This window comes from Patiria miniata, unplaced genomic scaffold (assembly GCF_015706575.1).
Source record: "Patiria miniata isolate m_02_andy unplaced genomic scaffold, ASM1570657v1 HiC_scaffold_24, whole genome shotgun sequence".
Lineage (NCBI taxonomy): Eukaryota > Metazoa > Echinodermata > Asteroidea > Valvatida > Asterinidae > Patiria > Patiria miniata.
Window position 1 is genome coordinate 9,872,553 of NW_024037063.1, and position 13,912 is coordinate 9,886,464.

The following is a 13,912-nucleotide window of genomic DNA, read 5'->3' on the forward strand; positions in this document are numbered from 1 at the left end:
TTGTAAATCCATAGATGGACAAGGGACGAGTCAGAGTGGACAGGTAATCTTGAATGTCGTGGAAATGTCTACAGAGACTCCTGGAATTCATGTAAAAAACAGAAAACAATCGTCTCCAGCTACATCTAAATTATTGAAACAGTCACTATCCATATCATAACATGCACCCTGGGGAGTATTATTTTCACTATGTTCTAGGTGGTGAAATATCCCATTAACAAAACAACAAGAACACAAGGACAAACAAATTCAATAAGAGAGAGAGAAAAAAAAGTCAATGTAATAGTATAAACGTATGCGACTGTAAGGGAGTAGAATTCATACGGGACTATAAATATATAAAGCAGATAAAACAAAAAAAATCCAAGTAATTTAGCAAAAAAAAACCAAAACAAATTCAGGTAAAAACAAATTCAATATGACAAAAACTGGAAACAACAACAAAAGCAAGAAAAAACTGAAGCAAACAGAGCAAAAGTACACAATGTATCAACAATTTATCAAATTATAAGCTAGCTTGACTTTAATTAGAAAAATGTTAACAAACAAATATAATTATTAACTTGCAAGCAAATCATGCACAGCAATCTAGTAGATGGATGGTAGATGGATGTCAGCAGCCATGCAGATTTAGTGGTAGAAGTGAGCCATAGTGCCACCAGTGCCCCTCCACTTACCAACAGCGAAGCGGTATTTCTTACCCTCCTTGTAAGCTACGGACGCTTGGGAGGACCATTTCCTCTTCTCTTAGAGGTCGATCTTGGTAAGATCCTCCACGCAGTAGTAGGGGTCATTGGACAGGACCTTACGCTGTTGCTGAAGGACCTTGATCTTGTCTTGGTAACAGTTTAACTTGATCAGCAGATGTTGAGGCTTGCCGTCAAGTTTAGGCCCATCGCGAAGAGCCCGTTCCAGCTTGACATCCTCCATGGAGAATTTGTCCTGGAGCAGCTTTTTAGCTAGGGACAGACAGTCCTCGTTCTTTTGCTGAGGAAGACCAATGACTCGAATGTTGTTCCTCCGAGAAAAAGTTAACATTCTGTTTCACAAAATTATTGCATTGACGAAATTTGGCCTCATGGCATAAATACAATGTTTCTTATTTACAGCAAAAGTTTATTTTTTCTCATTAAATTTATTATTTTACTTCTAGACAACCGTTTTTTGCTGCCTTTCCCAATACTTTGCCTATCAGTGTTTAATGGAACCCGGTTCCACTTAAGTTGCACACTTATTGATTTCAACAGGCGAGAATTTAGCGTGAACAAGCTAATTGGGGTTGAAATGAATTTTGAAGATAGCTGACCTTTGCATCGTAGCAGGTACATTATAAAGTGGGTCGTTTCTTTTGGATCTTTAATATAAGAAGATCGAGACGGATGCTCGGCAAAACAGCTCTCTAGCTCGGTAAAATTGAAATATCGATTGGAAACCTAGGTTTAAACTAGTGTTTAATCGCCCCTAGTAATCCATCCTTGCCCAGATCCCTTCCCGGTCAACATTAAGCAAAAGCTTATGCCAAAGGGGCGGGGCAAAGGTAAGCATGTAAAGGGGTTGAGGTAAGGTTATAGTACAAATAGGGAAGGACTTATGGATGGTACTAAAACGGTAGGGGGTTGGTTGTCAAGAGTCATGTACAATTAACCGAGCCAAAGTTTTGCACACGACTAGAGTTTGAACACAAAATCAAGTAACATGAGAGGCGGGAATGGACGGGGATATAGGGTAGGACAAGGTACAGCTGAACATGGTACAGCAGAAAGAAGGGTAGAACATAGTACAGCTAAAAGGGGTGCCCTGTCAAAAAAAGATTGCATGCATCTGGAGACAAATATATATCAAAAGGAGTTGGTATGGCAAAAGAAGTCGGTCACATTGTAGCTTAATTATTTTCGTAATAAATCTTTTACAATCTCACTTCCACACAGGAACACAGGAGGCAAACAGTCTGGTGTTTTATATATTTAAATGATTATTTTTTTTCATTGACTTTGTTAATCATGCTTCAAAATGAACACTTTAGACCGAGTGATTTTTACATATTCATGTATTTCAATCTGTTTCCAGTATCTTAAATTTGTGTCAATATGTGTTATGTTTTAAAAGGTTCCCAAGTGATGTTATCCTCTCTGCGCGGGAAAGTGGGGGCGCATGATTACACCATTTTGCGTTTTTTGTGGACATACATGTGTCCCTTTTAAACTTTTATAACTAACACAAACTAATGGACTGTTTGTAAATGCAAGTTTTATTAGTTCATATAATATGCATATATTTGTGTCTGATTTCTAAATGTCAATGTAACTTCGTTCAGCTTTTGGCTGCATTATGAATTTTAAGCAATAAACTAATGAACCTGTAAAAGAAATTAAATATGAGTCTTAAACGTGTTGCTCGCCTTTAGTTTTCGTCTTAGACTCTTGGTGAAAGCAGCGCTTTGTGCAGGAAGTAACAGTTGAAAGATATAATTTAGATTTGTACTTTTTTTTGCAGTATACAATTTGATGTGGCTGTCCGACATGCTATCAAATGTTTCCTACTAAAGTGAAATGTGAAATGCCTTAAATGAATCGGTCCAGACATAGTGCCAGTTTTAGGGTGAAAACCTGTATTTCTTCCTAAAATTGCATAGTATACTTTCTCATATTGCCGACATAAATATATCACTAGATATACATGTATATATAAGTGACTCAATGTACCATTGCCGTACTGCAGCCGTGTAGGCCTATGCATACACGTCAGTGTAAACTAAGGGATCAAAGGTGAATAAAGTTTCATTGAAAAGCTGCAGGGCTAAGAACAAAAAAGTTGTAAACACTTGAAATCGCGTCATGTGATAAGGACTCGTCGGCTTTGTAGACCGATCTTTGCCCCACGCATGGCAGATAAGACCAAACAAAAGCTCGTACTTCAGTGTGGACTTTGGAGCATATTACGGAAAACCAAGATGTATTTGTGTAAACTGCATAGCCTACTTTTTATGTATATCAATGCGCCATTTACCAGGATTTAAAACAAAAGCTTTTTATTTTGTATATTATAATATATTATGATTATTTATTCATAGATTTAAGGCGACTACTTGAAGAAAAGACATGTCTAAACGTACGTTTTGTTTCATTTTGTGAAATCTGCTTACATGGCAGGTAGTTGTGGGAGCGTACTGCTCGACACCCTGGGAACGAGGTTGGTCAAATGGTCATTGGATTGGTGGACGTGGCAGCTTCAGTTCCATCTTGGGTGTCTCTAAACCAACCAAAACTTAACTTTAAGTTTTGCTTCTGCCATTGTTCATTTCTTTCTTTTGCGTTTAAGGTTCGTGATCTACCAGCAAAAAGACCATATTGGTAAATATTCCCTGAATGCAACACACGCCTTGATGCTACTGAGTCCGAAGATTTGACATGTTTATGGTAAGCACTATAATTATTTATGATTTTCCAACATGGCGCAGCAAGATCATACCCAACTTGGAACAAAGTTGAGGGTAGTTTTTGAGGGTCATCAACATGTTTTTTTTTTATTCCAAATGTGCGTAGATTGTTCTGAAAAAACAACAACAACCACAACAACAACATGCATATGAATGCTTGACACCCAATCACAGTTGTTTGAGTATTTGCACCGCCAAAGAACATACACGCAGCCTATGGTAAAGAGAAGCTTAACTTCTGGCATCTGCATCTTGCAAAAGATTTCTTTGCAGATTAACAAATTGAAGAGGTTGAAAAAAAATCAATGCTTACATAAAAAAATAAGTCAGGATAATGGAAAACCCAGAATCCAGCAGTCCACTTCGTCACTGGAATTGTAGAATTTCCAGCGTTTCAACCATGATATAAAATGTTAACTTGGACACAACACACGAAGATATGATCACCGATCACGATTGACGAGTTATTTCCATCCAGTTTTTCCATCGATTTTCCGCGATTTTTCTTATGAGGTCCTCTGTCTCCTTGATTGTGATGATGTGACCGAGCCATACGTTTCTCTTTCTTGTGATTGTGAGGAGACCAACTCTCTGACTTGGGCATTGGATGTCTGTGACGTGTGATGGATTCGGAGTAGTCTGCTGTAGCAATTCGGCTCAAAAGCAGTCTGATATCCTTTTCAATCTGAGCGTTCATTGTCCATGATTATGCTATATACATACCGATATGACCAAAAATCTTAGAAGTTGAAAGTTTCAGGATATTTTTAAGCACTACGGGCGTGAAAGGCACATATCATAAACATGGCTGGATGGGTGTTTCACAAAACATGACGTAAAATTGTCAAACAAAATCGTTAATTTTTGGACTTGTTTTGACATTATGACCGAAAAGGTATTGATGAATATAGGCCTCGTTGTCTTGATATTTCTGAAGTTATGCGACGTGTTACTAAAGGTTTCTGTTTGCCGTTATACTTTGCTGGCTGCTTCTTGCAGGTTTCTTGGACCTTTCTGTGAAACTCCTCATGTTCCATCTCTGTGGCTAATAGCGGCATAAAATAAATCAAGGATGTAGCTGTCCCTGAGCTTTTCAAGGTCACACCTCACTCTGGTATTTCGTTTCTTTTCGATTTTGTTTTCATATAGGAGGGACAGTGCAGTCATTATAGGTAATGATCACTGCCAATATTGGCTCCAGGAAAGGTTTCGGTGTTGTTGGTTTGTTGGCACCATTTATGCTGCCCTGAAATATGTTTATAATCATGATAATAGTCAATCATGTTGGGTGTATTTCCATCCGGAGAGTGCCTGTTTTCCATGCCGATGAGCTTTCGATCTTGAAAAGTGTTGCAGATGGTCAACTCATGGAAGTGTGCGTCCTCAAGAAGCCGCAGACCCCTGTCGTGGGTGGTGCCCATGGCCAGACCATGGATTCTACTTCTGTTAAAAACTTGGAAAAAAATATCGAATTAGAAAGAAAGAATTTAATTTGAACGTAATGAAATTCGGACTTTATTTCCCTTAAAAAAATATCCTCCAAAACCTCAGATTAGAAAAGAAAAAATATTCAAGCAAAAATGGTGATTCGAACCCATGCCGCGAGGATCCCTTGCGGTACAAAATCACAACCTTACCAACTGAACTATCGAACTGCTCGACAAATTCTGGAAATTCATGGTAATATGTACATTCGTACCATCATAAAAGTATCGAAGAGGCTGCTCAACAACCATGTAATGTGGATGGGTTTTGCCTGTGGTTTCGTACAGGCTAGGCGTACATGCATATCGCCTTTGAATGAATGATAATTAATAAATACCTTGGAGAGTTGATGGTTTCTTATTGGTCGAGACTCGATCACGTGGCCGGTCATTAACGGTGATGATGGACCGGCTTCAAAGATCAAGCGAATAAATGGCCCCTGAACCAGCATTGATCAAGCCCCGTTCAGCCCCATTCAAGCCAATGATTGGTCAAAATATAGTAACAGTCCTGCGGTAGCTTTTAGCAATTGAGCACTGCACATGCGCTCAACCCCCATCGCGTGAGACTGACGCGCGCGTACGCAACACAGTTGCTAGGGATGCGTGCGTGCGCGCGCGTAAGGAAGTTTTGAAACGACATCGTACAGCAGTGCAGTATATACTAAGGATGTTTACGACGAAAGCGTAGATCTACGATTTATTTTCTTTGAAACACTTCACCCACCGACATATTTACCTTTCCTAAACCAAGCATCTGTGTAATTCCGGACACAAGGAATGTGTAAACGAGATTTCAGCTTCCTCCATCAGGTAAAGATAGGAAAACATTGTTGTAATTTGTTTCGCTACGGCAGCAGTTTCTGTTGAGTTTACGTCGTTATAGCTGTTAAGCTAAAATATGGCCCATGAACATGAACACAAAAAAGTCTGGAAATATCGTCGGAAAAAAGTCACAAAATAGGAGCATTTTAACTGTTTATTTCGTTATAAAGGTATTTATTAATGGGAATAACAGTGTGAGGATCCGGTCTGCACTGCGTGATAATGACCGGGTGTGGGGGTGACCGCTGTTAATGGACCTCGACTCCGTCTCGGTCCATTAACAGCGGTCACCCCCACACCCGGTCATTATCACGCAGTGAAGACCGGCTCCTCATACTGTTATTCCCTTAATCAAACACTGAACATAGACCAATAATGATATTAGGCCTATAACTGTATAAGAGCAATGCAATGTTTAAAAGGCCTACAGCCATGGGCAGAGATTCATGTCAACACGTAGTTCAAAACGAATCTTGTGCCGTGCCGTGTTTCAACTAGCCAGCCGGTCGGCGGCCCGGCCGAAGCAAACGTAAATTCAATAACGAAACAGCACCTTGGCACTGAACAAAAAATTGCCCCAAAATGCGGGCTGTTATTGGAAATTCCTCACCTCGAATTCCACCAATCTTGGCGCTATCCAAGCCGGGATGAACCACAGGGGAGAAAAGAATACAGCAGGACACAGCAGGACGGTTGTACATTTTTGTAAAAACACCTTAAGTTTCGTGGGCAAAACATTTGCCTTTTCTCCGGTCAGAGGTGGAATCGAGAATGACGCGAGTCACGCGACGCCAAACTATTGCGTGCTATTTACATGTACAGGGAAGAACTTTCCACCAATTACCGCCGGTTATTCACGTGTTCAGCGTGTGACGTAATCGTAAACAACCACATAAGGGATCTTCTCAAAAAATCTCGAGGTGTCCGCGCGTCCATAAACCTGATTAAACTGCGCTTAATCATCATATATTTATTTTTTTTTAAATGAGATAATAATGAACCTAGTTGTGAGTTAACAATATCAGGGGTGGCGGAACGCTTTTCAAACTGGGGGGCAACACCAAAAGTGTCACTTATCCAGGAAAAAAGGGGCACCTTCCGTCGGTGTGAGATTGAGAGCCCTTCGGCTTCTCCAGAACACAATTTGAGGTGTATTTTATTTTTTTTGGGGGGGGGCCTAAAAAATTTGGTCCCCCAAATAGGGGCCTCGAAAAAAAATGGATTCTGCGGCACTGTGGTGCCATCTGAGGCATTTTTGACCATTTTAATATTATTTTAAGCAAAAGATGGAGCTGTACGTATTGGCTGCTTTTTTGTGACGTCACTAAAAAAAATGGGTTTTTTTTTTTTTCGATCATCCCTTGGGCATTCGGCGTGAATTTGACTGGTTATGTAGAGAGACCATTGTTCTCATCGTGAGAGGGGCACTGTTGCTATTGATGGCCTGCTCAGTGACCATATTATTCGTGTCAGGAGGAGCACTATTAATTTAAAAGGTCAGTTTTTCACGATAGAGGCACAAGTTTGATGTGGTAAGCGGGCCACTAATACAGTTGTGTTTTCGAGGGGCAGTTTTACATCTCGAGAAGTTATCGCGAGAACACCACTGTTGTTTTTTGGGTGGCCAATTTTCCATCTCGGGAGGGGCACAATTTTATTATTGCGAGAGGGGTATTTGTGCTTTCAAGGGGCAGTTTTGATTTACAATAGAGGAAACCATTTTATTTTTAGGGCGATCATAATTGGGCTGTCATGTTTGTGTGTGAGGGGCAGTTTTGTTTTCAATTCGGGTAGGGGGGCACATATATAACCGCAAGAGGGGCACTTTTGTTGGCCTGGGAAAACCTGCCCCTCCCCCGTTCCGCTTCCCCGGGTTAACATGATACAATAATACTAAAACAAAGGGCCGGAGTGAGGGCCATCCCGAACACGCTCCCCCCCCCCTCCCAAAAACAAAAAAACAAAACAAAACAACAACAACAACGAACCTGACGACTATTAAACAATTGTAGATTATCAAGATTGACGTGTTCGTAGTACATGTATTGCTAAAATTTGATACCCTTTTGGTGAGAGATTTATGTTTAGCATCAGATATGCAGTAGCGTATCCACATTTTGATGCCACGGGGGCAACCGCTCATACGCGCCAAAATGTAGACATGTTTTCTTGTCCGGACACTTGGCCTTCGTAAAATCAAAAAGCTGGGGGGGGGGACTGGTATCCATTTTCCAAATGGGGTTGCTCTTAAAAATAGACCATTATTCATGGTAATATGTACATTCGTACCATCATAAAAGTATCGTAGAGGCCGCTCAACAACCATGTAATGTGGATGGGTTTTGCCTGTGGTTTCGTACAGGCTAGGCCTACATGCCTATCGCCTTTGAATGAATGATAAATAAAACACAGAACATAGACCAATAATGATATTAGGCCTATAACTGTATAAGAGCAATGCAATGTTTAAAAGGCCTACAGCCATGGGCAGAGATTCATGTCGGCCCGGCCGAAGCAAACGTAAATTCAATAACGAAACAGCACCGTAAAATGTGGATACACTTGGCCTTCGTAAAATCAAAAGCTGGGGGGGGACTGGTATCCATTTTCCAAATGGGGGCGCTCTTAAAAATAGACCATTATTATGCATGCCGATTTTCACGGCGCATTGGTTTTGGAGCTGGTTTCCTTTTTTGTGGTGGATGTCAGAACTCTCCAACCATTTATGGAAATACCTACTGAAAAAAATTCTTTCACCCAAAAAAAATTAAAAATCCGCCCGCCCCTCGGATACGCCATTGCAGATATGGTTGAGGAGGAAAGGTTAACTACGGTATTGGAATGAGGTGGTGGTTAGTTGCCCTATATTGGGAATTCATATCTACGAACCTACGACCTCTCTACTGTCCAGTAGCTTTCGGTCCACCCAGTAGTTAGTTCCTTTGTTTTTGCTTGTAGACGTATATCACAATAGTAATTCATACTTGAACTCTAAGGGTCACTGATTTCATTCGTGCTCCCTATGTATAACATTATTTTCAAATTCAAAACTATATCACATATATTAAATGCAATAATTGTTTGTACTGAAGTACAGGCCATGTCCTATTCAAATGGGTACACATACTGCCAAAGTGAACTGTACATGTTTACTTGAACATTTACTAATCGTTTCCCATCGTATACACATAAGAACCAAAAAAAGTGACTTGTGAACTGACAACTTGAAGATATATCAAGTCTAAAATGATGGAGCACGATTTTGGGGGAGTAAGGTATACTTTTTACACAGAGGGGTTCTTGGTTACATGGGTCGGAATCAAGAAAAAAACTCAATGAGACGAATTCCACGGTAGTATTCCGTTAGATCTTGGCTGAGCTCTGGCTGATTCACAGAACGGAGAGTGAAACAAAAGTTAAAACCCTTGAAGAGACGTTTATGTTCAGCGTCAGATATGGATGAGGAGGAAAGGTTAACTACGGTATTGGAAGGAAGTGGTGGTTAGTTGCCCTATTGGCAATTCATATTAACGACTTCTACACTGTCGTATGTAATTCCAGTGGCTTTGGGGTCACTCATTAGTTAGTTGCTTGTATACGTATATTACCATTAAAATTCATATACTTCAACTCTTCTGGTCACTGATTAATATATAGTTCTTACTCCCTTTGTGTACAATTCTTTTAAATACAAAATTACATCATATATTAAAGGCATACTTCCCCTTTATTTGCCAATTTGAATATTTTAAAACTTGGTGATTTTTTTTTTTCGTTTTGGCTAAATTCATTTTTAAATACTCTCGTAATTTATTACCACAAAAAATTCAAGCCTTCTTTTTTTTTACCTAGTTCCTCAGTTCACAATCACCAGACCCGTAGTTCAGCTAAAGGGGATTTTTTTTGTGAGATCAAGAAGAATTGGGTTTTTTAAAAGGAGTGTCTTTCATAAAGGGGTCCTATGCTGGAATGGTTTAAATACATACCTTAAACAGTCAGCCAGTTTTTCATCTTTTCGTAAAAACTAAAGAATACTATTACTGATTTATACAACACTTAAGATATTTGCATCTCTTCATATTTTATTACATCAAATTAATTGATCTCTGTATATCTATTGCCCGCTCTCACGCATGCATAACATGTCTTTGTCCCTATTATTTGTATGTACTTTTGTTTTTGTCTTCATAGGGAAGGGAACAAAAAGTAATTGCTTCTCCCTTTTGTTACATGTTAACATAACTCCATTATTTATTTATTTATTTATATTCTTATAGACAAAATATTTCTTTTGAACAAGTTGCAGATTACTCTCAGACAACTCACATGAAGAACAAAAATGGACATTGTTGTGATTTCTGGAACAGCTCAACAAATGCGTCTATTACATGTCGTCGATAAAACGTTAGGCCAATGGCCCTAAAACTTAGCAGTCTGTAGAAGTCAACATTGTTTGATAATTGCGAATTCTGAAATTAAAAACAATGGTTACCCAGTATATATACACTATCATTAATCTCCCTATGTCCCACGTCAAGTTGGCACGCTTGCCACACATAGATTTGGACACGCTTGTCCTGAATACTTGACACGCTTGCCACACATAACATTTCGGGTACGCTTGCCCTCCACAATTTGGCACGCTTGCCACACATTAACTTTTTGGGCACGCTTGCCCTCTAAAACTTGGCACGCTTGCCACACACATTTGGGCACGCTTGCCCTCCAAAACTTGGCACGCTTGCCACACACATTTGGGCACATTCGCCCTTGAACTAATTGGCAGAATGAGTGAAAATGAGTGGAAAAGTATTTATAGTTACAATTTGAATATAACCTTAATCTATATTTCCACCGTTTGTACGAACGGTTGGAGTAATGCAGTAGTAAACCCCCTTCATTAATTTGCATAGGAATTATTAATCTCACAAATATTAAGTTTGACTATACCTTAACCAGCAATGTTTCCACCGTTAGGACGTACGGTTGGAGAGTTAGACCCCTTGGGACATGGGGGTGCTAGCCTAGTATTTATACAGAAATAAGGAATTGTTTATATCAATGACTGATTTTCATGAGATTGAGGTGGTGGCAGCCCGCATCCCGATCGAAAAATGTCACACTCGCAAAGCGCGCCCCATGGGGATGAAGGAACGCCACGACCAACACAAAGGACCACACCCTTTACTACCTCAATCGAAAGGAAAATGACATGTACTCAAACTATGATAGTAAATGTAATAGCTTTCTGTTTTAGCCTCTGAAGAAGAACTTGCTAAGTTCGCAACGTCAGGCCACACTAATTTTTAGATTGATATATTTCAGGTCCATCCAGTCAGTAAGCAGTTTGCAGCAGTCTTACTTTTTTTCATGTAATAGTTATAATTATATATATGCATATATAGACTTTTTGGGTTTTTTTTTATAAATGCAATGAATGAACATCAACTTACGACAACAACTAACGTTAATGTGTAAAACGAGTGATAGCTAAATTACATTACTTTCATGTACATGTCATTACAATATTGAACATTAATTAGCCCTCAATGCAGGCTCTAAGATTGTTACGGAAAAACTCATTGCCTTCCTGGGAAAGGTGTATCCCTGTCATATCGAAATAAGTTAAACTGCGACCACCGAAATTGTGGGTGGTGCAGCACCTGAGCCCCTACCCGGCGACTAAATGATCGGGCCCATTTGCGCATGGAACGCTGCTTCATTTCTACTTTGGAGGGAGAAAGTGCTCCAAAGTAGCACGCTCGGGGCAGTATATCGGACCAGACGAGTTTGGCCATTGGGAACCGTCTCAGGCTTAATTCGCTGCCTGAAACAAAATGCGTCTAACCGAATTAGGTCATTTGTCCCTACATGGACAATAAGCAATTCAAGGGGTGGGCACATAGCCGCCAGCTCATCCAATAGTTTGGGAACATCGCCTAAACCGGCTCCCCCTATCCCGTTCCAGCGGACTGGCCTGCAACCCAAGCGGCAAGCTGGCCGGCGCACAATCGAATCACCAATTATCCAGACATCACCTGTGAGAACATGTATTTGTTACTAGCTATTACAAGTGTAATTTGAGATTCCTGGCAAGCTACATATTGCCGTTGGGCGAATATAGCTGTACAGCATAAGTACGTCAGCGGTAATGTTTATCCCCAGACCCTACAAACTGCAGCGTCTTTTTGAATACGACGTTAAACTGGAATTTTGTCAGAGGTGCTCCATCAAAATGGCAGAATAAAGGCCCCAATGTCATTGGTCGCACCCGAGCGAAGTCTGCCAAGGCACAGACTGGACAGATGGACGCATCTACTGACTGCATTAGGAGGATGGTTTGAGGAGGACCATTTTTATTCGTTTTTGTATTTCAGAAGGAAATGTGCAATGTGGCCGCCAGCGTTCCGAAGTCGACAAATTGAATATCAGAAAATTGTAAGAGGGACTCTTGCATACAATGGCGAGAATTCGCCGCGAATTCCCCAATTCTCATAAACCCGAAAAAGGCAGCCAACATAACTGCCTGAAACAATGTAACCTCAAACTGTGATACACATACATGAGGGAGGGCTTGCAGAATCTCTGATAGAAATGTCAGAGTAACAGACCAACGTGTATCTGTTTGGGAACGGTCCCTACGACAGCCCTCCAATAACTTAGAGACCAAAAAATCTCGTGTGGGATCAAGAAAACCATTTAGTGTATAACAGTAAGCCACCCCCAAAATATAAGTGGTGATTGTCGCCGGAGCTAATTGCCTTAGTGATAGCCAAGTTATAAATTCTCTTACTTCTCTAGGGGATGCATGAGAGGTGAGAAGTAATGTGACCTGGAATTTCTAAAATTTCAGAAAACCTGCCAACCAGTTCGTTACGTTTTGTGAGGTGCAAATGCCGCCATTAACAGGCGGCTCATCTCACATGCTCCCAAATTAGTTTGGGATCGGGGATCAGTGTCATGACTACTGCCGCATGTGGAGCTGCCCGGAAACGATCCATCTGAAACCATGAAAGGGAATCTGCAATTATGTTCTGAACCCCCGGTACATGAGCTGCCTTAAATGAAATATTGTGAAACAGACATTTGCATACAAAACAGCGGGACGACTGCTTGTTGATTATATGTACTACCGCACTATTATCTGTGCGAAACATCTCCTTACGATTCGCTAAAGATGGTCCCCAACAATGCACAGCTACAACTAAGGGGTAGAATTCCAAAAAGGCGATAGACAGCGATAACGCTAGAAGCTCCGGGGACCAGCGACCCTTGAACCACTGCCCGTTATAATACCCCCATAGCCAAGGGAGGCTGCCGCATCAGTAAACAATTCCAAACTTGAACTGTCAACCCACTCGCAGTGATTAAATGGGGAAACCCCGTTGAAATTATCAAAGAATTCCAACCACATTAACAAATCCAGCTTTGCCCCTGGTGAAATGCGGACCTTATGGTGCGGTTTCGTCAAACCTTTGGTTAATGCAATCAAGCGCCGTGTGAATGCCCAGCCGGGAGCTATAGCCCTGCACACAAAATTCAATGAGCCTATCAATGATTGTATTGCCTTCAACGACAACTCAGTTCGACTTCCCTAGAATTGTGCGAATTTGATATCGTAGCGCATACACTTTATCAGCCGGTACTCTCACTTGTTGTTTAATCGTGTCAATTTCCAACTCGAGATAGGTAATAACTTGGCAAGCGCCCACCGTTTTCTCTTCTGAAATGGGTACCCCTAACTGGGTGGACACCTCCCTAAAGGTTCGTAATATGGCAATACAATCGTTCATGGACGGCCCCGCAAATAAGAAATCATCTAAATAATGAGTCACACCAAGTGACTGGGCAACTTTATTGACCTGGAATTCCAGGAAAGTACTGAGTGTTTCAAATAATGTACAGGAAATTGAACAGCCCATAGGTAGGCATTTGTCATAATAGAAATAGCCCTGAAACTTAAAACCCAAAAGCTCGTAGTCAGCAGGGGCCACAGGTAGAAGTCGAAATGCGGACTTTATGTCAGATTTGGCCAACCACGCATGCGGCCCCATTGACATGACCATGTCAACCGCATCATCGAAAGAGGCGTAACGTACTGTACAGTCATCCTTATCAATGAAAATATTAATTGACCCTCCCAATGGATATGACAAATGATGGATAA

General features: G+C 40.7%; 1 protein-coding gene across 1 annotated transcript; it reads right to left on the bottom strand.

Annotated features, from left to right (window-relative positions):
- Positions 1 to 456: 456 nt before the first annotated feature.
- Positions 457 to 1,038, bottom strand: LOC119731910. The gene has a single exon (XM_038205195.1). It carries the CDS (start codon positions 1,036 to 1,038, stop codon positions 748 to 750), a length of 291 nt encoding a protein of 96 aa, XP_038061123.1. The 3' UTR covers positions 457 to 747.
- Positions 1,039 to 13,912: the final 12,874 nt, after the last annotated feature.

Bases quoted from the DNA above. Each gene is read 5' to 3' on its own strand.
- LOC119731910 (XM_038205195.1), bottom strand. From the start codon at position 1,038: ATGTTAACTTTTTCTCGGAGGAACAACATTCGAGTCATTGGTCTTCCT.